General features: G+C 38.4%; 1 protein-coding gene across 1 annotated transcript in view; it reads left to right on the top strand.

The window, feature by feature from the left end:
- The window catches only part of CTNND2 (catenin delta 2), a 287,386-nt gene that overhangs the window by 112,907 nt on the left and 149,245 nt on the right, over positions 1-25,234 (top strand). The window contains exon 4 of the mRNA XM_009276983.2: positions 12,693-12,906. Coding sequence (XP_009275258.1) covers positions 12,693-12,906 — 214 coding nt within the window. The remainder of the gene's footprint in view (positions 1-12,692; positions 12,907-25,234) is intronic.

The following is a 25,234-nucleotide window of genomic DNA, read 5'->3' as shown; positions in this document are numbered from 1 at the left end:
TAGGCACTATATATAGAAATAAAATAACCTAGATTGATATCAATATCTGTAATTCGATGCTTTCTCAACATATCTGTACTAAAAAGGTTGGCAGCAAAATTATTTCAGTAAGGCGAATTGTAGTCCTGATAAAAAGGCCGTGCTAATGAAATACCTAAGGTAAAGACCATCAGCTGGTCTCCAAAATGTGTTTAAAAATACAAAGAGATGGCTGTTAGTAAGCTACCGAGAGTGGTTGCAGCAGAAGGCACAGGTTTGTAGAGGCATAAGCACACCTAAGGCTCTAAAATTAAAATGCCTACCTGTCATCCAGCCATTGCAGAAAACTATCTGAAGTTGCTTGAACCAGAGTCCTTAATGAAATCTGAGTGAATTTATAGCAATGCCGCTGAAGTCGATCCTGCTCTTCTAGGGTTTACACTGGTATAACTCGGAGTATGACTCATAAGGAATGTACCACATAAGGAATAAAAGAAAAAACAAGACAATTAAAAACAAGATACAAAAATTACCCATTTTGAAATTCTCAAGTTTTGTACATTTTTTACTGGTCGTGGGCCAGATTCCCTCCTTCTCCTCATGCCAGAAAAGTACTACTTACTGATAAATGGCTGACATTTCTAAGGTTGATACCTTGTAGAGACCTTGGTTCAGGCAGATATGGAAATGCATTACATCTGTGAGATATGGCTTGAAAAGTTACTTGGAATATAATAATGTTTTTTAGTTTCACAAAGAGATTTGATTTGTTCCTGCATACTCATCTGTATAAAAAGTAGGGACTGCAGTGCCCACTATAAGGATCATTTAACAATATAAAGAAATAGTTAATGTAAAATGATAAATGACACAATAGGTCCGAACCAGACCCTTATATTTGAGCTGTTGCTGCTACCGCAGTTGCTGAAGAGCAGGTGGGAATGCTGCCCACCAGTGCCAGCAGCATTGCTGGATCTAGCCGTTTGCTTCAGTAGACATATTGCAGACACATGGTTAACCAAGCAAGGCCCTAAAGAAAGGGACACACTCCTTACTCCACACACAAAACTACTACAGGGTTTTGGGTGAGGGGTTTTTTCCGAAACTGCTACTTTGCTATTCTCATGTCCAGGAGCAACTGAAAAATTGCTAGAACTCACAAGCTTTGTAGAGTAGTAAGCAGAGTTAGTCCATTGGCAGTGAGGTGGCACTATTTTTGATGGTTGTTTTGCTTGTTCCTCATTTCTGTATGCTTTTTCTGTATTCTGCTGGTTGAAAAAGAGAGCTCTTGAGTTATGCTGGACAGCTTTTGGAAGGTGTCGTCTGAAGCTTATTGGCAGTTCAACAAGCAAATGGAAGGTTAAGTGCCAGGAAAGCAATAGGGAACGAAACAGAGAACATTGCTGGGGCCTTCCGCAAGTCCGTGTTACACATGTCCTGGATACTGCATGAAGTTCTGGTCCTCCCCTACTTCAAAGAGTATAGGAGATTTAGAAAAAAAATCAGAAGAAAGTTGTGGATTTTAGAAGGCAAAGAGAACCTGAGCTAGACAAAGGGAAAAGAAATATTCAAACCAGATATATATATATATGTATTCACACATGCTTATTATAATACATACTTTTATATATATATATAATTTTGCATATTGAACTGTGGGTATTACAAAGTACATTAGATATGAGGCAGGTTTACTTGTGCTGACTTTTACTCCATTTATAATACTCACGTAAATGGGGAGACGGAGGAAAGATTCTGCAGTGCAGCTCTGCACTGGAACTCTTAAATTACAGGTCATAGTCGTAGCTGTGCCACAGCCTGCCTTTCTGACCTTAGGCAAATAGTTTAATTTTATGTGCCTATTTTCTAGTTTTGCCTAGTTTCTATTAGCAAAACTTCCTACCAAAGAGGGGTGTTGTGAGAATGCATTCATCAGCTTTTGAGGCAGTAAGTGCCCCCCCCAAATACTTCAGCTTTAAGACAGAAAATTCTCATGTGATTGAGAGATTCTTTGGAGGATAATACCGCAGTTACATGGAGAGAGTACCTCCTGTTTAAATCGCAGTAGAGAATGTCATGGGAGCAGAGGTCATCAGGGGGCAGTATGATGCTTGATCTAATAAATTGTAAATGTATTTTTAATCTGAGAAGTGGCGTGTTGTTTATTCTGTGAGGCAAACTATCTGAGATAGCTACAGCAAGCATCAAAAAAGGGTCTTTTTGAATTTCCAATTAGAACTGAAGCGTCAGATAGAGTTGTCCTGTTGTTTGGGCCTAATTGACTGAAAAAAGGGAATTTTCTGTGGTCTTATCGGTGACCACCTTGTTCCAAGACGGTATTTGTGTTCACATTGACTAAATCCCACTAATAATACATTTAACTGAATATAGTTAACTACAGCTTCAGAAATTTTCATCTAACCCTAACTTGATGTCCTGTGTTACTGTTAGACTATTTGAAGTACTGACCTACTGCATTTGTCTAAAAAACTTACTTTTTCTTCATGTAAAAATTTTCTATATTTTGTTTAACTTCACTAGGAATCTGGTTATAGGAATATCAGGATGTTCTTAGGTGAAGTATATATGTTGATTTTTTTTCCCAATAATAAATGTAATCCTTCATTCTCAAATAGATGCTTAATTCTTTTTACATACCAGAAAGTAAATGATCCAAACCCTTGGCGTTAATCATCATTTTTCATTTAACTTCAGACAGTACTAGATCAGTGCTTGAGTAATGCCAGTGTCTTTTGCATCCTAAATTAATATTACTGTTGCATTATCTATAAAGTGCACACTGCTGAACCTTCTTTAGTATTGTACCTTTTTTGACTGTTTCGAAAAGCAAAGACCCCGAATTAAAATCAAGTAATTGCAATACCTTCTAAGGGCTTTGACTTGTGTGTATTTTTCCTAATTTGTGTGTGTTCCTCAGTGTTAGTTTATACGCCCAGTGATTCAAAAGCTGAGAAGCTTGGTTAGTGCAGGTCATTGCTGATCTGTTCATTTTAGGAGATACTGCTTTTAACAGTGGGATTGAAAATTGCTTTCTGATACCTTCACAGTCAGACAAGCACTTCAGGTCAGCACTACACCTGCAGTTAGGAGTCTTGTTTGGATGATCCCATTAATGCTTGATGTTTAGATTTAGAATAGGATGCTTGTGTCAGCTTACAAATTCAATGTTTTTTAAGAGTATTAGGGTAAACTGCTTTACTATTATAGGTAACATACCTAGCTGGAGATTTTTTTAGTAAAAAATAAAAACATGCTAAAACCTTGATTTATAATAGGCATAGCCTTCCTACCAAGCATGAAAACCAAAATGTATCACAGTGCAGAATACATTAAGGCTTACTGACTGAGAAAGCAGCACGTTTATTCATACCTTTTCAGGGCAATTTTAGAACACGATTTTGAGTCTCCTCCTGTTCAGAACATGTTTTTGAGTCTCCGTTAACCCCACACATAGATCCCAGGATCTAAAGAAAAAACAAATGTATACTCGATAACAGAAATAGAATATACACTCCCAGAAGAAAAGCTTTTGAGTATTGACCCCCTGCTGTGCATCCTCATGTGTCACACAACCGTCCCTCCAAACACCTACCTGATTTCTATAGACTCAGAAAAAATATCTCCTTCCTTCTCCACATGCTGCAGTTTAGCACATGGGGAACAATTCTTATTTAACTTAAAGCAGAACATTGTATATGTACCAGTGGTTGAATTTATTTAAATTATGCCTGTTCACAGCTTTATGTTGCCTTGTTGTCTGATCTAACAAGTCCTAATGACAAAACCATTCTTAAATGGGACCTAGATCCAAACCCTGATTTAGATTCCTTAAACAAATTAGACTTCAGAGCTAATGCAGCAATTTGCATAACATTCCACTCTGTTTTAAGCTAAAATTGCTCAGCACTTTTTTAAACTTGTAGCAAATTACTTTGCTAATGAGACTAAATTACCCTGTGATGTTACAGGTAAATTTGTCAGTAATAAATCTCACATGCGTTTGCAATGTAAGGATTTTGTATTGTCTAGCTGCTGTTCCATAGGCACATCAGAAGAAATAGTGGAGGGGAATTAAAGTTTGAACCAGTACATTTCTCTTAAGAGACATATTGTACTAAATACTATTCCCATATTCTGTTTTGATGGAGATTTATCTTCCTCCCTTCACATCCATTTTAAGTTTTAGGAATCAGCCCTCTGAAACTAGCTAGCAATGAGGCTGCCCATCTTCCAAACCCTTCTTCGAAAAATAGTGGTTTTTTTCCTCTTAGATGAAAGTCATTTTAGTAATGTAAACCAGGCAAAGATAAGTAACGGAGAGGTCTCATGGAGAGGATTTGGAATTGCAGTAGAATAATCTAGAAATGTAATAATTTAGTGGATACTGTGTATAACCGGTCAGTGCAGTCAAGTTGCCGTGTGGGCAGTGGCCTCTTGGACTTTCCTGGAGTGTCCTGGTCTGTGTGGGCACACTGGTCTGCTCAGATGGTGAGCCTGAGAGTAGCAGGGTGGCTGTAGTCAAAGAGTGTCTCAGAAACACTACACTGCCTGCCCCTGTTTAAAAATGCTTTTGACATTTGGTTCTGCTCACTTGTAGCTTCTCCTTCCCACACCCATGGAACAGAATTGCTCAGAATCCGTTCGCGTGTGAAATAATAGGCACTTAGTCTGCTAGTTAGAAAACCGGCATCTAAGAACATTAAACCCAATTATTGCTAAAAATTTCCAGAAGCAGACTTAAGTTGAATTGTCCTTTTAATTTGGGGTTTATTGGATATATACTGTCACCTGTGCTAGCAGTCAGTTAGTTTTTAGTTCTGTTCCGTATGTAACGCAGTGGCATTAAAAATAATTCCATGTGTTTAAGCACTTGTATTCTGATATATTGAAACATGCTTTCTTAATAATGGAAATGTCACAGAATAAGTGGTGGATGATGCAGTTTGTTATGACAATTAAGCTGGCAATTAATATCTATGATGTCTAAAAAAGCTTGATTGTTGTTAGATTTCCTTCTCCTCCTTTGGATGAAGAGTTATTCAAAAGTAATTATTAAGAAAAATGTGGAAAGTAAGCATTTAACCATGAATTAGTCTTCGCATTAGGACTATGGAGCTGTTAATAGTGGAACACTTAACGTCTTACTGGGAAGAGGAGATTGTGTTATTTCAGAAACACACTTTATCACTCTGTCAGTCTCTAACAATTTTTGTCACCTGTTCTTAATCCTCTTCTGTTTCCATTATATTTCACTTTGTAAGGCAGGGTAGTCAGAATTAAATGCAGAAGAGGATGTTCCAGCTATACCTACTGGCAAAATTTGAACAATGTCTCAGATACCCACTTGCTGAGTATAAATAGAAGAGGAAGGGTGTTTTGGTTTCTTTCACAGCAATATTTTTAGGTTGCGTTGGAATACTTCATTATCTAACAGTCTTTGGCTAAACTGTTTAAAACTGGAAGCATCACTTTTCTTCCTTTTTGTATCTCTAGCTCTGATTTTCACAGCCTTCCAAGGGATGGAAGAGGCAATTTCCATTATTCAGTGATTGAAAGACAGGGTTTTGCTTCTCTTCTTCGCTGCTGGGAGGAATAGAATAATTTTTATTTCAAAATAGAGTTCAAAACCATAGTAATAGTCAAAACAGCTAATGTCTATTTGCTTTGACTTTGCTTCTGCTGTTGCAAAGCCATAAGCAACAGCCAGATTCCAGGGCCAGTTTTCTCATACCTTGATACAAAGAAAGATCGCTCACCTATATTTTGTTTACATTTGAGAAGTTATCTGTCCTTCTAAATGTGAGAAAATAATACTTTTGATTGTAAGTCAAAGCATGAATTCTGCTCAGTCTGACAGTCCTGGTAATCCTCACTTTTCCGGCAAACCTTCCCCATCCCCATGGAAGCAAGCCAGTTGAGTTTTCACATCTGATTGTTAGACTTTAAACAGAGAGCCCGGAGGAACAGCATGGCTTCTGTGCTGAACCAGTGACAGGTAGCATGTTTTGTCAATTAAGGTCATGGACTGTAATGCTGTTACTACTTACATCTGACAATAATTCAGTTTCAAGCTGTGTTTTGATTTGTGCGAGCTTTGGCATGCATTTGTCATGAAAAGTAAAAGGTAAATTAAGAAGGCTGCAATATTTCCTACAATACTTACACTTTAATTTTTTACTTTTTTTCCTGAGAGGTCCCATGCTCATAAATTGTCCTTCTGTCAGTTCTTTTTAGAGCACAGAAAGTATCCTTTGACCAGAGTAGTCTCAAAAAGAGTAAAGGTGATATTTAACCAGTGTAATACAAAGCAGGGAGAAGATACCGAGAGCTGTAGATCCAGACATCTTTCCCAAAGGGAGCTAAATATACCACAGGGGAGGTCTCTGGATTTTTTTTTAATGGAGCTCTGTATTTGATCCACTGACTCCAGCGTATCCTTTGTATAAGAGTAGTGCTTGAATGCTGCATGAACCATCTGTGGAATTAGTGTTAGTAGTCTTCAGAGTGATCGGGACCAAACTCTTCACTGCTGCTTGGAAATGGAGCAGGGTGTGTTACGGCATTGCATCAGAAGGTGGGCACTTCTCCGTTAGACTAGCTTAACAAGCCAGATGGTGATTTTTCTTGTTCTGTATCCTTTGGTAAATATGATATAAGGCTGAACATGTAACCCAGTTAAAATTTCAAGTATAGTGTGGTGTATACTAACCTAAATTACATATCTACAAAACCAATACAATAAATGAACGAGAAATTAATCAGATACGAACGATCCTAGAAATAAAAGCGTCCCTATTAATTTTTTTAGGTATGTGTGTTAAAGAAGCTTAGATCACACAACAGATCAACACAAACATGAGAACAGTGCCTGCACAGGCGCCCCATGCACACAAAGCAGCACTCACGCAAACATGAATAATACGTGGTCCTTAATCTCTGGCTAATCAGGCTCAAAGCTTGCTGGCAGGTCTCATCTGACACACACGCAGACACAAAGAGGTCTCTCTGGTAGCTGGCTCAGACCTTTGGTCTGTCTAGTAGCACATCCTCAGACCCTGGTCTCACTGGTATGTATCCCCTAGATCCATGGTGTCTCTGATAGCTCTTTCTCAGATCTCCTATCCTGCTCATCAGCTACTGCAGCTCAAGGTTCACTAGCATTACGCTGATCCAGAATGTAAACCATCCTCATCCAGGAAAATTGTTAGGAATTAGGTTTAATAAGAAAATAAAACAGACTGCAGTGATCAGGCACAGGGTTTGGCTGGTCAAGCATACTGAAGCGCAACTTATTCATACATGACCAGCCCCTTTCATCACGTCCTTCTCTCTATTTTCTCATGTTGTTCCTTCCCCATGCATTTGGATGTCTCCCTTTTTCTACCTTTGCCCTTCTGCTAAACATCCCATAAGTTTTGCACATTGCCACAATCCCCTGAAAGCATCCCATAAGCATGCTCTTTCCCATAAGACCTGTGATAACCTTGTCATTCATTCCTCCCTGTGTGTCCCCCCCCACCCTTTGCCGCTTAACAAAGCTGAGGTTGAACCTCTCCAAGCCTTTGAGCAGATCCTTCAGCAGCGCATCAACCAGTGACTTCACAGACCGTCTTTGGTGTTGCCTCTTCTATAGGGTTTGCATATATAAGCGTGGTTTATTACTTTCTTGTCTCATCTCTGTTTATATGCTGGAGAGCCATTGACAAGATGTCCTCACAAAACAGGTGTGCTTACATTCCAGGTATCTACATACCCTTCACATCCTACATTTCTTTTCTTTCCACAGATCCATCCAATCTCTTGTATCAAATTAGAAGAGCAAGCTGTCAAATAATTCATATGCTAAAGTCATACAGTAATCAAGTATATCTATATTGTTTCAGACATATCATCAATGTAGTATTGACTTGTTCTACCAATGCATGTGCTTCAGGCTGGTCATGTGTAATTAGATTAAATATCTAACAGTCCACTGTCATGGAAAATTTGCTGTGGTAAACACACTCTGAACTGGTCTTGGCTTCTTGACCACTGAAGCCAAATCCATTGAATCAAAAGTCAGCCTTGAAACTGATAAATTACATTTCTCAAAGGCTCTTGGCATGAGACATCCAGGCTCTCCTTACTAGGACATGGATAACATCTTCACTGCCTCCAGCACTGGTCTGAACCCCTTCTCAAGCCCAAATTCACTTTGTATCTGCATACTGTGGATAGAAATATGTTCTCAGATGCAATGCAAAAACAAACATCATATGATGCGAGAGGGGAAGACTCTGGAATCATGCTGACATAAGTGCACTCTTATCTGTCCGCGGACCAGAAATTCTGGCACCTTTTCCTGTCCTGTCTGTCTGTGTTGTGGCATATGGGACTTGACCAGAGCAAGTTCTTCTGACCAGCAAGTAGACAGTAACATTAATGATGGAGGGCCAACTTTAAAAGGAAAGTTTAAAAATTTGCTGGAAAAAGAAAACGCATGATTCATCAGAGGAAAGCAGCTTTGTGCATTCTTCCCTGGAAAATTTTTCATGACAAAATTCATGTAATCTCCTTTCTTTCATTTTTCACTTTGATCAGCACAGGTTTACACTGAGTTGTTACTGAGAAAGCTCAACAGAATGAATTCAGACTTATGCATGCTGGGATTCCTGGTCCTGATAGGATTTGCCATACACTCCATAATGCCATGTGTGAAAGAACGCAGCCTGATGTATTTATTTAGCAGCTCTCTAACAGCATCTTCTGAAGACATACACAAAATATTTCTAGTGAGAAAAAAAAGGAAAGAACATTCAGAAATTAACGATGTCCGTGGATTCTCACTTGAGAAACGCCGCAACACAGATTAACCCAGCATTTTTAATACTTGTAGTCTGATTGTCTTTTTTTTAATTTTGAGAAGAAACGGCATAAAAAAGGGACAATATATTCAAGACAGGAAGAATAAACTTTATGATATGACTGGGCGAACTCAGTTGTGCTGCAGAGTTGAAGGTAATTCTTTTGACTTCAGAAGTGGCTACTCTGGGATTGGTCTGTGTGAGAACAGAGTTGGTCTCCTGTATCTCCTGATAACTTGGTACTATGCTGATTATTTGGTTGTAGCAAGCAAGCAGACTCCGGCGTATTCTATTTTCATTTTCTCCTAGAGGTAGCAAGGCAGCAGCCACTGATATGTCAATAAATATTACATTAAGAAATGTTCTCTTCATAGAAAGACAGGAGAGAGACAGAAGTATCTATTGAAAGTCCTTTGGGGGAGTGGGATTTGATGCCCCATTGGTGAAAATTGCTGCTTATCCACCCATCCAAGTATTCTTGGCAAAGACGTTTGGCAGTAGCGATGCTGTTGAACTAACTGGAGCTGTGACAACTTAGCTCGGCTGAGATCTCCCCCAGGAGACTCGCTAGGTCAGAATTGTCCTCCAGGCTGCGGCTCTAACTCCATAAAGAACTTGAACAAAGAATTTAATTTCCTTTGCCTCAGTTTCCATAAATGGAAATAGATTCTGGTAACATCCATGACAGTCTCACAATTTATCAGGCATAGTTAAACCTGCTGGAGAATATAGTATTAAACAGCTATATAGATATGTGATGGAAACACAAAGATGGGGTGAGGCGTCTGGTGAATAATGGGCTCTTGGAAAAACAAAAACAAAGCAAGACAGTAGTCCAGGTAAAGAACAGCATCAGAAACTGAGCTCCTGGTTGTGAAGAATCAGCTGCTCCTCTGCCTGCATGACACAGCCACTTTGCCAAGTATCTGAGCCTGGAAACGCAAAGGAAGTTTGCAAAGTAAGTCTTGTCTTTCCCAGGTAAGAATAGGTTCGTTCTTCAGTAGGATTTAAGAAATTTTGTCAAGTTAGGTAAAGTGTTATGTAACACCCGTTTCATTCCTATTGTATTACCCATATTTTTTTCTGACAGAAATGCATTCTAGATTAACATTTAATGCCCCTGCTTTTAAGAAAGTATCTTTGAATCACTTCAGTCTGCTGCTGACTTCAGGTTCCTGGGAGAGGAGGAGCTGCATGAGCTGAATACTAGTGTGCTGTCAGATACCATGGCTGAAAAGGGAAGGTGCAGCTCAGGAATGCCGGCTGAATGTGGCAGAACCACACATTTTCCCTTAGAAAGGAGCAGAAAATAGCAAAACCTGCTGCCTGAGAGTGTCCACAAGAGAAGCTACGAAGGAGCCTGAGATGCCACTTGGCTGTGTCCGAGAGGGAGAGTGGGGAAAAGAGCACAGGCACAGCGTGCCCCTGAACGGAAGCAGAGCCCTTTGAGTCTTCAGATGAACTACAGTGCACGGAATGATTTTTGCTACAAAGTTAATACTTTTTCTCATTCATAATCTTTTTTTACCAGTGAAGCAATTAAAATATTCATTCAGTATATTGTGCTTTAAAAATATAAAACACAAAGATCAGCAGGCGTGTTTTCATTCTGCCATTCCTGATATTACTCATCATACCAGAACAACTCGTGTATTTTTTAACTGCGTTCTTTTTTCTGTCAGATCTTGTTTCTTTTCGGAGGTTGAAGTGTGAAGCTCAGTGGTTGGTTCACCTTTTGTAGAACTGATGCATAAATTTTTGTTCCTAGTCTGTTTCAATAAATGTCATCTATTTTGTTATGTAGGTGGCTCTTCATGTAGTATGCTTGGTTTTGAGAATCTGGTTAGTAGAGGAAGTGAACATATTTTAATCTGAAAATTAAACAGTGATGGATTGTAAAAACAAGCAGACAAATAACCCTACCCCCCACCCCTCCCAGATAAACTTGGTAGTTTTTTCCTGGCTTGGAAAGGAGCAAATGATTTCATTGCAAGTCGTCCTGTTCACATGGGTAAAGATTTGATCAGTGAGATATATTGCAGCACCTTTTCTCTTTGATCTGTTTTTCTGGTTTCTAAACTGAAAGATGTCATGGTTTCTCTGAGCAGAAGCATGGGCTCTCAAAAAGATTAATGACCTTTTCCACCTGAAGTTGATATATTGTACCAATGTCCATTCACATCTCTGCACTCTCCATGTAGTGCTGGCTGCTGTATATTGCTCAGAAAGTTGGACATGATATACTGATATAATGCCTATTTAAGGGAGAATATCTTAGTTTATCTTTAAACACTATCACTTTGCATTTAGCCCAAAGGTGTGTTGTAAGTGTATACACATTATAACATTTTAATTTAATACTGTAACATCTCAGTATATACACTTTTTAACTACAAAACTGCTCTATTACTGCGTCTTGCTGTTATTACAAAAACAGGAATATGCCAGATAAGCCGGCAGAAGAAAGAGAGAACTTCTATTTTATCAATGAGTAATTTTGTATAGCTCGATTTCAGAACCTCAAAGGCTGAATCATTTTTCAGTCTTCATTTGCAGTGAAGCTTGTGTTAGATTCATGAAATGCCATACATTGCTTGTACTTAAATATTTTGAAGTTAGTAGACAGAGCATGAATTTCTAATAAATTTTAGTGTGCTTTGTTTAACCATTTCCTACTCCCAAGCCTCCCCCCTGCAAAGAGCCCCAAGAACGCATGTCCATGCAGGAACAACTTCACAAAGATTTCAAAACTTTTAATCATAAACTTTGATTCTAAAATGAATGTCTCACCTTTCCCTGCAGTTTTGAAACCCTCTATAGCTGTCTCTCTTTTAATGTTTAGGGAAAATATTACTAGAGGTGGTAAAATGGCCAGCTGAAGTGCCTGGCTTGCTTTGAGCCTTAGCCAACAGCACACATGGAGAAACTTTTTGATAGAGATATCTATATAATTTACTTGAAGCTAAAGCATTGTACTCCTTGGATGTTAGTTATGAATCAGTCTAGTTTCTTAAAATTAGATCCAAGACTAGTTACTGTTTGAGGACCAAATAGTGCCAGAGAACAGTAACGATGGATTTGTGGCAAACAGATTTTATAATAAATATTTCATGGTATTCTTGACCTTCTTGATCATTTGCCTCAAACATTTTTGTGCTTTTTCTAGAATGATATTTTATATAAGATATTCCATTAGAAATTTATTTTGTAGGCCACCTTAGGAATGAATAAGACTTCTGTTCCTGCATCACTTAAGGGTCTCCCTCAGGCATAATAGAACAAGCATTCCATGTTTTATCCATCATCCTTGTCTTTATGTTTGTGCAGACTTCCTCCTTTTCCTTTCATCTTCACTTTTCCCAATTTTGTTGATACAACATCCTTACAGAGACTACAGTGGCTGCTCACATTCCAAGTAATTAAATGTAAAAGGAGGGACCCCTAAAAACTTTATTGCATTAAGTGCTTTTTTTTGTTTGCCGTAGTCTTGTGGTTTTTCCTCTAACTTGAGATGTGTTACACTCCAAAGTAGATGATGTTTCTCCAGCACAGGAGAAACCCTTGCCAAGGCAAACCTTGCTGAAACTTGAGAAATCTTGCTGAGGCAACACTCTTGACTAACTTTCAGCTGCTTTTACAGAGGTTCAGGTTTGTCATTGTACAGTTATGTTGCCACTGAAAAAATAATACGAGGAATCAAAGCAGTGTAACGTAGCAGCTTTGCGGGGCTACCAGCATACCTTTGCTGGAGCATAGCCTGCATAAACCACAGCTTAATTACATTGGGTGGCATATACAATGCTGGTGTTCATTCCCTAATTTTGTGATTATCACTTTGGCCTGTTTCAGATAAGAAGACAAGGCGGAATACAATTACTGGTGGACCTATTGGACCATCGGATGACAGAAGTCCACCGTAGTGCCTGTGGAGCTTTGAGAAACTTGGTATATGGGAAGGCAAATGATGACAACAAAATTGCTCTGAAAAACTGTGGTGGTATCCCAGCATTAGTACGGTTACTCCGCAAGACTACAGATTTGGAAATCAGAGAACTGGTCACAGGTTTGAATCTTTCAATATTTTTTGTTCAAACTCTATACAGGTCCCGCAAGCGCAGTTCTGTGCTGCATGCCACTTGCTCCATCAGTAACTCTGTTTTATTACCATCTTCTTTGCCATAACAAAACACTTTCAAGCCCTTTGGATATATGTAATGTATGAATAGCTTTATTCAATATTATACAGACAGTTTACAGATGAAGGCACGGTTTATGCTTACGGTTGCTGGTCACTGATGCTCTTGTGGGAGATGTGCTCCATACACAAGTACGTTGTGGTGGGAATCCTGCCATCAGCTGTGCTCTGCTCTCCCTCCTGTCTGGTGCAGGGCTGCACATGCAGAAGTTGGATTTTGCTGAATTTTCTTAGAAGCTGTTATTCATTTCTTTTATAGCCTATATAGTGAGAAGAAGGATTTGTTTGGGGTTTTTTTTACCTTTCTTGTGGTTGTGATAGGAAAATGGAAAAGCATGTTGGAGAGATGGACAAGCGTCATCTTCTGAAGCCTTTTTTCTGAAATTTGATAGCATGTTATGTGATGTATGTTAGACACAGGGCATGCAGGTAGTGGTAGAGTCTATTTCTTTTCTTGATATAGTAGAACCTGATCTTTTTAAGATTGTTTGGACTTTTTCCCTTGCGAAATTCAAGGTGGGTTTGTTTAGGTTTTTTTTCCCCAGAAGTACAGGAATGCTGTCAAACAGCACTGGTCTGAAATGTTTGGAGTTTTTTTTCCCCTTGCCCCTAAGCTATCCTATTTAAAATGCAAAAGAGAAGCTATGTCGGGGTTTTTTTTTTCACTTTGTGATTTTATTCTATTTGATTGCTAACATCAATGTGGTGATTAATTTAATGCTACAAATAAAAAATCTTAAGTTCTTTTCATTATTCTATTTTACAATGCCTGTATTTCCATTATGATTTTCCTACTAAAATATGTAGGAAAAGTTCTTATTTCTGTCATAGAACCATCAGAGTACACACTGTCATCTGTGCTTCTGCAGAAACTACTAACCCTTGTGGGTCAGGCCTCATTTAGGATACAATTGATAAGATTGTCGTCCTTTGGTTGACTCCAGGTTCCTTCCTTGAGGGTGTCTGAGTAAACTGTATGGTGTTTATTAAATGTAGATTTTTATATTTAATTTTGTTTCTTAGTTACAACACCTATCACCTTGTACTAGTTAGGCAGGATTAATGGGGTGGAGATACTGGGCTACGCGAGCTCAGATGGTGCTTCCTGCAGAGTGACAGAATTACTGACAGATCTAATAAAGTGTAACCACCGCTTTGGATTCAGCATACTTGTTTGCCTCTTGGTTATGCCGTCTGTGTCCTGCCTCCAGGGAACATTCTGCCTATTTATTCTGAGTAGTAAGTGGCAAACTGCTAATGAACATCAGCAGTACACCTCAGCAGTCATAGTGGCACTTCCCATGCTGTCTGTAGACGGAACACATAACGTCATTAGGTCATTTAAAGAAAAGATGCTAGGCTACAGTTTACATTCCTTCCATTGCATAGTATGTTGTTAAATTTTCCTGAATTCCCACAGAAAGAAAGGATGTGTGTGCTGACATACCCTCAAACTGTTACTACCGAGAAGAGTAGGTACTGACTGTCAATGGTAGGCGGTAACCAGCCTTTGTACGGGTAGGTGCAACTCCCAGGGATGGTGAGCATCAGCAGTGCTGGACATCTATGAAAGGGGAGCAGAGCAAGATGGTGACCCTGAGGAATGGAATCAAAGTCAGTGGTATTTCAAGATTTTATTCCTGGGCCTGGTTTTGTATTGGTTTTTTTATTTTTAATAGCCAGTACATCCCAGAAGGCCACTGCTTGCCCTGGCTGGGTTTTGTGCCTTGCAGAATGCACATCACTGGCCTTTGCTTTGAAAATGCAAACCTGGTAGTGGTAGTGTTCTGCAAAGCTTCTTTCCAAAGCAGCGCTCATAGCTGCACCTCTCATCTTGCATCTCTTAGGAAACAGGCTGGAATCGTGCATCTGAATCAGTTCTCGTTTGCTTTTTTGTAAAGTGTTTTAGTGTGACGGCTGCCCCAGTTAAATTCCTTACGTCTGTCCTTTCTGGGGAAGGAAAGATAGCAGCAGCTGCCTCGGTAATGAAAAAATTTGACTTGGTGGCGGGCACAAGGGGAAATAAAAGAAGTTCCTCCTGCTTCCCGTCAGCCTTCCTGAGTTGAGGTGGCAGGAAGATAATTATTTCAGTAGTGCCACTGTAGCCTGAAGGAAGTACGGAGAAAATAATAGCAAATGTGTGTTTTAGGAGTAAACATAATGCCTTGAGCCTTTCCATCTCATGTTCATTGTGCTTCCTGTCTGCCTAAAAGCTGTTACTGTTTGTTACTTTTAGAGAGGGCACAAAGTTCCTGCTTTAGGAATTCATACGGGCTTTGTCATCGCTGCCCCTAAATACTCCTCCAGCATTTGTCCTCAGAGTGCTTCTCTTAGGTGGGGAAGTGTCATTATCTTGGTAGTACAGATGGGAAGCTGAGCCTATCAAGCCTAAATGACCTGTCCAGAAATCTAGCAAGACGAAGGTGTGAATCACTCTGAGTAGGCACTTAGCTGCGAGGGAAGAAATATGGGCAGGAGAGGTTTTTAGCAGCTCAATTTGTCTGAACAGTAGTGAAGCATTCATCGCCTGCCCCAAGTACCGTGAAGCATATGCCCACCAGAGCGAAAGTTATGATATTCGTTCTTTCCTCAAACATGCACATTTTCTTCCTTCTTGTTGCTTCTCTCTAAGGAGATTATAATTTCAATTTCCAGCTATCTCCAGACTGATTTTGGAAGGGTATTTAAACCTGCAGACCAGCTTTCTGTCCCAGCAGCTCGTTGCTTGTCAGGATTGCCTTCGGTGCTGTTTGTGGCTTTTCCTCTTTTCCAGAGATTTCTTTCTGCCATAATCTCTCCAAAACAGAGTTTTTCACTTCTTCCTTTATCTCATCTTTCTCCTCCTTGGTAGCAGAGGACTCAGGCTAATACCGGAAAACCTTACCATGCTGTAATTTTTGGATTGGGCAAACTGAACCTTACTGCAAAGTGATACAGCTTCAAGGCTTTCTTACATGGAGCAAATGGTTTCGGTGCAGGCTCCCATGTAGAAGCTGTGAGGGAAGTTTGCTGCCTGGCTGTTACAAAATTAAATGGTGTTAATGCCCAGGAAATACTTCCTGAAATATTGAAAGACTGTTTTTTATGAGAAGAACCTGGATAAACTGAGGTATACCAATGAATATATACACTTACACAGAAGTTAAATACTCTGACGGAAACAGAGATTTCAGCACGGCCTACAGCCTCTCGTAATTTCCAGAGTCAAGGAGAACCTGAATTACGATATCTTGTTTCACGTAGGTCTGTAAATGAAGTCCGTATAAGCTGGATGCACCGTACTTAATTTAGCCATCTTTTCACCCCAGCACTGTGCCAGTAGTTTCCACAGTAGCTCCTGTTAATGGGAAAAAATAAAAGCCTTGTATTTTCAAATAATTAAATGTTAACACTTTCCTAATAAGTATAAATAGACAAGAACACAGTACAAAATTCGCACAGATCCTGCAGATGGTAGAAAAAAATGTTTTCACTTGTTAATAATGACAATGAGTAGCTGATTTGTGACTCCTTTGTCTTTCCCAAGTTAAAGTTAATTATGAACCCTTCCACAAAATTCAATTTTAGCATTCTTTCTATTTGTTTTACTGTCATGAAAAAAAGTGACATGAAAAACGTGAAGTGTTAGCAGGGATAACACAGGAATCCCGTTGATGCCTTGTGGAGAAGGTGAGGTCAAGCAGCTGTTGCTAGATTCAACCTAAGCTGGCTCCTTGTTCCATCAGCTCCACCTGATAACTGGGTACCTGTCTCAGACAAAATGATTTAATCTGCTATTCTCATTTTGACAAACAAAATCCATCACAACTAGAAACACAGTTTCTGCCTATGAACAATAAGCTAGCTGAATTAGAAACAACTCCGTTTAAAGAGGCCCCTTATATGACTGTATCACTTGTTTTCAAACTCTATATACCATATTTGATTGAAAGATAAAAGTAGATGATCCACTTTTAGAAAGCACATGATGATAAAGAAATATAGCTCTAAATAATGATAGGGGAAATTGTTTTTTCCTGTGCTGGCAGCCAGCCTGCTGCTTATTTTGGTTGACATTAAGGTGTCAGAGATCTAACTATTGTCTACTGAAAATATATAAATTACGAAAATTATCACATTAACTAAAAAAAAAAAAAGCATAAACTAACACTATGCATAGATACTATGTTTAGATAGATAGACATAGACTCTGTATATTTCATTCACATTTTTATTCACTGAATCAAAAAGCATATATATTCCATTCCTGAAAAAAAATGTAAGACGTTTGTACATAATGTTACTTTCAGAGAAGCACTAGTTGTCCAAGTGTATTTGGCCCGTGGTTGGTTTGGACAGGAAAAATTTTTCATTTACTTCCCAGATTTTGGATTCCAATATTCATTAGTGTTGTCTTTAATTTCAGCTGTGGCCAGTTTGTGTTTTGGCTTGGTTCGTCCTCTGTTGTCACCCCATGTTATGCAACTTTATTATGTAGTTGTTTTACATTTCTGTTCCATTTTTAGTAGATGCCATGTGTTTATAATGAGGTATTTATAACCTTATTGATAGTCTGTCAGTGTTACTGAAAGCAATTATTTGTCGTCTTCCTTATATCTGTCTAGTTTGAGGTAACCGCTGCAGTTTAAACCTCCTTTTGATTGCATACTGCTTATTAGTATGTGCATAAATTGTTGGTAGGTTGGTCAAGACACTCCAGAAGGTCCCTTTGAGCCTTGCATGTGTCTTTGCTAATGAGTGTAATTGCAAGTTAGTGACCCTGCAGTGATGTGTAAAGCAGGTTTAAGGGAGTATTCTATTTAAATGGACCTTTTGGCTTACTTCAGTGGAAGATTTATTATGGTTTTATTTTTTTTAGGTAATTCTGGGCAGTTCTTTAAAATTTTTAACTTTCTAGTACAATGGCAATTCTTCTGTCGGGGGTTCCCAAAATCAAAATCACACGCCTGTAGTTGTTTCCTATTTGTGATGTTATTTCCCAATTGGACTTGGTAAAGTATTACACTTGTGATTTTTTTGTACAGTATATCATATTTAACAATATTACGGCAAAGGGCTGACTATTTAGTACTTAGGATCTTGAAGCAGTTTATCAATTTAACAATTTTCTGCAGAAGTGCCCTTGACATTAGCTTAGTTACTGGAGTGTGTAAACACAGATGTGAAATTTTATTGTGATATAAACTTTTCATTTAGAGGTGGCAACTATTTGTAGCCCTATTGCTCTTTGGAAATTTGATCTGAAAATGAGTAAAGGCTGTTTTATCCCACTCTGAGGTGACTTTCCCACAGACTTAAGTGAAGAAGAATCAAACTCTTCCATGAGTTTCATTCTTGCAGTATTTCACCTTGATGTAATTCTTAAAATCTCTATTATATCCCCTTTTTTTGTAGGTTCATGTTAGATGTCGTTCCAGTGTTGATCATATTAAATATCCCATGTCTTAAATTATATTCAAGTTTTGTAATGGAGCAATGCAAGTATAAGGAAGCCTGGCCAGTGAAAGGCCTAATTAATCAGCAGCTTTTGATATTTAGTATAGAAAGATAGGTAGGAAGATAAATGTGTAAAGTGGGTTGCTTTTTGAACCAAAGAGAGGATTTCAGCATTAAATTAACTGAAAATCAGATTATAAAGATATAATGTTTTAGGTTCAGATACGTATCCCGGATATCACAAGCTTTTCAAACGAACAATGTGAAAAGCCATCCGTGTGCTTAAATTGTTGTGGTGGCGTAAGCATGGTTATACTGCTGCTACAAGGTTGATGTAAATTTGGTTCAGTATGTGCTTAGCTAAGAGAATAAGACTGCCAAATATCATTTGGGCCTCATAACTCTGTGTAGTTAAAGAAAATAGAGACATGGGATAAGTGCAGAAAGTATACAAATGCCTCTTAAGGTGCAGCTCTGTGAATTAGCTTTTCCTCCGCCTCCGACATCCAATCACTATGTCCTGTCAAGTCAAGGAAATTAGAAAGGCTAAGTCTGGAGGTAGATAACTGCTAGCACAAAACACAGCTTTCAGAAGCGCTTGTTCTGATTTTGGTAAGAAAAGATGTTCATTCATTTCTTTCTCAGTTTCTCCTCTGCAGATAAGCAAATTCCCTGTAATAACTTCAAACAAGTGCTTCGAGGACCTTACCAAACACAGAGGCAGGTGACTTACAGACTTTAAGCTTAATTATTTTTTAAATAATAGATTTAGGATAAGATTCACAATTTTCAAATCTACTTGCTTAAGCACTAAAATTTGCTTTTGTGCTTTAAATGCTTTTCATTCAAAAGGGAGATTTGAAGGGCACTACCTCTAATAAATCTTTCCTACTCTTTCTTTAAATGGGTGTAATTGTAAGAACAATATCCTACCACAATCAATTTTAACAGCTGATTAAATCTTTTGTACTGATTTACTTCTAATTAGGTGTTTTAAATAACAGTTGTTTTCAACGTGAATAAAATTATTTGTGTGCTGAAAATTCGTATCTGTTTACTCTGGATTGAAGCCAATGGCTGAATGAGGAATTGCGTATTATAGTTTCTTCAGTATTTCCTTCTTCAAGTACAAAAGCCTTTTCAGTTCCCAAAGGTTACATAATAGTTTGACTCCTTCCTATTGCTTGAGATACTTTTAATCAAGGTATTCTTCAGCCTCTGCCCTGAGTTTTGTGAGCCAGTGAGAATTTCATATAAAATGCCAAACTCCCTCAAATCTCCTGCAAGTCTCAGATTGCAGTATAAACATACGTTTCATCTCACAGCTCAAACTTTGCATAGAATAGTTTATGGTTCCTTGCTGTTACATTTAAAATCTTGTTATGGGAAAAGGGGAACCAAGGGTTTGTTGTATGCAAAAAACCTGCTTGTTACTGCTGCCTTGATAAAATTCTGCTTATGCCACACGAAATGCAAAGCTAAGCAAAAGCAAAACAAATGAAGCCACCTGGTCTGCTGAAGTGGTTGTTAGAGTTGATCCATCTAAAGGTCCAAGTGCCCCAACACAACTTCAAGCAACTCAACTTCGGAGGTCTCACCAAGGTAGCACAAACCTTCTGGCCTGTTACGAGCAATGGCAATAGCATGGTTAGCGGGCTGCAGGGCTACTCTGCTTTTCTACCCCAGTAATCAGTTACTTTCAGGTTTTACAGAGAGTCTTCAAAAATCACTATTGCATCATCATAATTTTAAGAAAATACTTTAAATATCTATTTGTAATTCTCCAGACTAACGAGCTGACATTTCTCAGTCAGTGGATGCGCTGTACCAAGGCACAGCCACGTAAGGAGGAATGCCATTGTACTTTGCCGTACAATTCTACAGTATGACAAAGTTTAAATTTTACATTTTAGCATCACCTACAGAAAACATTGTCATCATTTCTAGAAACGCAGAAGTGATTATTAACTCTATCCCTGCCGAAACCAGGACACCTACAGAAAACACTGTCATCATTTCTAGAAACGCGGAAGTGATTTCCAAACAAATTCAGAGCAGGAATTAATTGGCGTTTTATAAAGTCTTCCTGTGAACCCATTGTGCAATCACTTACTGAGACACCAAATCTTCGCAGCCATTTTCCTGGAATGGTAAAACTGGGAAGGTAAAAGGCTGTACAGCTTACACCTGTAAGTTGTTGGGAAACTGATTTCCAACCTATAGGCTACGACATCTTCAAGAAATTCCAGAGCCATTCAAAACACATCCTATTTATAGCTCATATGTAACGGCAAATCTAAAAGTAATTTAACAAATGGTGTAATTTTGCTTCAGAAATGATGCTGTCTTATCAAATAACACTTATGCAAACAATATTGACAGTTCAGTTGAATCATTTTATACAAAATCTATTACAATTTACTGTCTAATTATAAAACAATCTTTGCCCCCTTTCTCAGTATGCTGCCACTATTTTGGCTCTGAAAATGGGAAAACCCAATGATAGGATTTGTATTCATGAAGAGTCATTCTCAACTTTTTAATGAATTATCAGCTTAACTACTTCACCCCCTGCTGCTCCCAGTCAAATAAGGAGAGGTTTTAAAATAGATGCCTTCTAAAATCTGCCCTGCTTTCTTAGCAACAGGCTGGGGCACCGATTTATTCTGCAAGTTGTTGCACTCAAAGTATTGTTACAGGTAAAAGGGAACGTACTGATAAAACGGCGATACAAAACCCTCCTCAGGTTGGCAGTGCCTGTTTCCCTGGAGGTGAAGGGGGGAGAGCCAGAACAAGTCACCGGGGTGCCGAGGTCTTGGCTGGGAGCAGTGCGATGCCCCTGGCAGGGGACTCCCTCTCTCTTAGGGGTCTGCTTGGGGCTGGTTTCATCAATTTTCCCGTCACAGCCTGCCTCCTTCTCCTTGCTTCTCAGACAAATTCCCATTCACTTGTCCTGAATTTACCACGCTCAGTCTCAGCACAAAAACCAAGGCGGTCCCTTTTTGCTCTCCTTTTCTCTGTGGCACTGGGACCACTCCCATGTATGAACCACATCAACTTCCAGGTCTAAATGGGAAATAACTATTTTTCCCTTGTACAGTCAGTGAGATGCACCTACTACGGAAAATTCATTCAAGTCGCTTTGATTCATAGGGCAATGAAACCAATTTAATAATTTTCTTGTTAATTCACTCCATAAATGATTTTCATATTTTTTTTTTTTTACTTTGGTCAAATCTAAATTTAAGAGGATGTATCAAACAAGGCAATCTGGAGTGATAAATAGAGGGCATCTGTTGCAGCATATGGCCTGACATAACAGCTGCATTGAACTTTCTCAGCAAATAGTAATCCTTTGGAAAAATTCAACTCGGCATAACACTTGCAGTTTAAAGCCACTCTGTAGTTTGAAATGTTCACCATTTTGCAACACAGAAAAATTTTCTTTTGAAAGTAGTTTTTGTTTTGAAACAGATCGGAATATTTCAATTTTTTTTTTCCAGAATGAAAGTTTGAGGATATGCGGAAGCATTTTCTTTTTGTGATGAAATTACTTTTTTTCACTGTGGCCATGAATTTTATTTTTATTTTTAGGTTCAGAGGCTAACCGCCCCCTCCTACCCCCCCAATCCTATTTTCAGTGCTGTCTTTATCTTATATAGCAATTTTAAGATTTGGCTAGTAAATAAGTGTTTTGTTTTGGGGTTTTTTTTCTTTTAGTAAGCGTACAGTGAGCCTTTCACTTTGCATGTGACTTTATAGATACCTTCCTATTCCTAATTGGTTCTTACGAGAAAGTAGTTTGGTACTTAGAGCTGTAACTTGATACTCAGTTTTAAGTATAACATTTTTGTTCTCTGTGTTAGTGTCTGTTCCCAAACATATATTTTGATTTTGTATGCTATAAAAAATTCTTCAGTAAAATGTGTAAGTATTGGGGAAAAAAAAATCTTTCCATTCATATATGCATCTTTTTTTGGTTTCCTTGTTTTCTAATGAGGTATTTCACTGGGAATGGTATTGCCATTAGTCATGTGTTAGGATGAAATTTTGTTTGAAGACAGTTGATTTATTTTTTCCTGTGTTCCTCTCACTTAGAATTAATTTCTGTTGGTTTGGCTTCTGTGTTTTATGGGACCGGTTTAATTTCATCAGTTAGGAAAACAAAAGTTAAGCAGGAACCACTGGTCTTTCCACAGTAACTAATTCAATTCTTCCAGTAATTCCTCTACTGCCTAACATTAAAGCTAATGACTGCCTAACGTTCTTGTCTGACAGTTCTTCCCTTCACAGTTATACGTTATTTTAAAGTTACAGCAGAGAGAGAGCAGCAACATTAGGCCAAAATTCAGTCCTGTGAGAAGAATACAGACTTTTTCGATTAATGCAATAGCCTTTGGACAGGATTTGTTTGCAAGCAATATTAAAATCTGTCCCTCCTTTTTGTTTTAATAAAATCCTAGATGTAATTTTGGAATGAAAAGAGCAGTAACTGAGAAAGAAAGAGTTAGCTTTTCACAGGAAATGCTTATATTACTTATATATAGTCCTGTACTTATATGTAGTCCTGTACTTATATGTAGTCAAGATCAAGCTGTGTTTGTTTGTAATTAAAAAAAACCCCAATAATCTTTATTCTCTTTTGCTTTGTAAGGCTATGAGCGGGAAAAGGCTATATGCAAATTGCTATATGCAAAGGGAAAAAACTTGTCTGGCTGCAGCTTTGCTTGCTGTTCCTTAAACTCCTGCCTGCTTATAACTTTTGCTGAAACCCAGTCTTTCTCAATTTGCAGTTTTCATGGGTCATCTTATACATAGACAGAAAATCACCTCTGTGCATGTAAATAAGTGAATTACAGGAAGGTGCGCATAGGTATTCATTCAGTAACCAGATAAAAAATTATTTCAGGAAAATTGGTGAAACTTCCTCCTCGGTTATGCCAATTTTAAACTTATTTTTCAAGTGTGCTTTTAAGGAGCTGTCTTATGAGCTGTGAATTGTTCAGGTACCAGAATTCAAATTAGCCACTTTTTTTTTCCTACAGAAAGTCTGTTACCGAGACCAATTCCTCACCTTGACGGTTGAGCTAGCTGTGAAGTCTTCTTGCACTTAGTGTTAAGAAATGCTGTTGTGGTTGGTATTCAGCATCTTTTAAGCCTATCAGTTAAGTTTTCCTGAAGTTGTGGGGTGCATCCTGTGCTTCTTAAACACCAGTTGCATTTAAGGAGATGTACGTTTTTCAGCCAGATAAATGATTTCATCTCTGTCCCTGCCCTGAACTCAGCAGAACTGATGCAATGCATCAGGAGCCCACACCCTGCTGCCACGGAGCGGATCCAGCTCTGCAGAGCAGCGTTGCAATTACAGGGGGGGCTCCGAGTGTCAAAGCTGCAGTAGGAGCCGGCAAATGACTCTTCTAGCGCTTGAGAGCTTGGGGTAGAAGATGCTTTTCCTAAGGGCTCCAGCAAAAGACCCCATGTGCTTGGCTTCTGTGCAGGGTGTTTAGCTCTCAGATTTCAATCTTAATTGTCATGTTCATGAGGGAAACTCCCTGTAGTACCCGTGTGCCTTCAGCGTATAAACAAAAAAGCCTGCCAAAGCCGTGTTCGCTCTTACTGGGATGCAGGGTGTCCCAGCTCTACCAAATGGCACTCTGCATTAGTCCATGACCAAACATTTAAATTAAGATGGGAAAGAAAAACCTAGATGAGTTGGAAGACTTTTAGATTTGTATTTTTAACAAAGAATATTAAATAAGCAAAATCTTAGTATAAATTTAAGGCTGACTTAAACATACCAAATTGAGAAGAATCAAAGTCTTGTTTCTCCCAATAATATTTGTTTACTTGCGATCCTTTTACCCTATAATTTATTTGGCAAAGTACATCTTTTGCAGCACTTCATTTATAATTGTAGTCTAAGTTGTTCTAAGGGGCTTGTTTATATATATAAAAGTCATAATTTGAGGTATAATGTTGTTTAGACTTTCCTGATTTTGCACATGCTTTCTTGCTAGGGTGATACTTTTTGCATGGAAGTGTATGATCTCTATTTTCTTAACTTTGAATGGAATAAGGATAGCATGTGGCTCATCAAGTCCTTAGCTATATCTGACTATAGATATACATATGCAAGTACCAGTTCTAAGTAAAACACTGGCGAAAAAATGCATTGAAGAGTTTAATCAGGATGAGTTTGAGCTCCAGCCTGATTCAGAGATGATTTTTTTTGGCTCAGACTGCTCCATTAAATTGAGTGTCTTCAAATTTTTAAAATATTTTGCTTTGCTTCTTTAGTGTAAGCGATGTGGTATCTATTGCAATAGCTTAATTTATGTAAAAAGGAGTGCTGTTTCTATGCTGAAAGCATGGTGGATAAGTTCTGTCTGCTAAGCAGTAGTAACATCTCATCAGCCTGGACTGTGCCGTTAAAAGGGTTGGTCTTGTCTTCAATCTTCTGGACTTTGGCTAAGAGAAAGATAAATAAAAGTTTTCCTGGTTCTCTGTTCTCTCAGTTCCCTCTTCTAGTGGCAATAAACTTAAATTGCCTTAGCTAAGATCTATATGTAATTTTCCTTATGAACTATATCTATACAGTTATATCTTTGAAAAGGTTGATTATAACCTTTTTCAAAATTTATAACCAGTTTTTAAATTTAATTGTCGTTATCTGTGAAACGCCTTCTTAGAAAAGATGATTTACATTTAGTGCGTAAAATAACCTGTTGAACATAGTAGATGCATGGCCTCCGATAAGCTA

The sequence above is a fragment of the Aptenodytes forsteri genome, unplaced genomic scaffold, assembly GCF_000699145.1.
Source record: "Aptenodytes forsteri isolate BGI_AS27 unplaced genomic scaffold, ASM69914v1 Scaffold322, whole genome shotgun sequence".
NCBI lineage: Eukaryota > Metazoa > Chordata > Aves > Sphenisciformes > Spheniscidae > Aptenodytes > Aptenodytes forsteri.
This window is presented reverse-complemented; position numbering and strand designations above follow the sequence as displayed.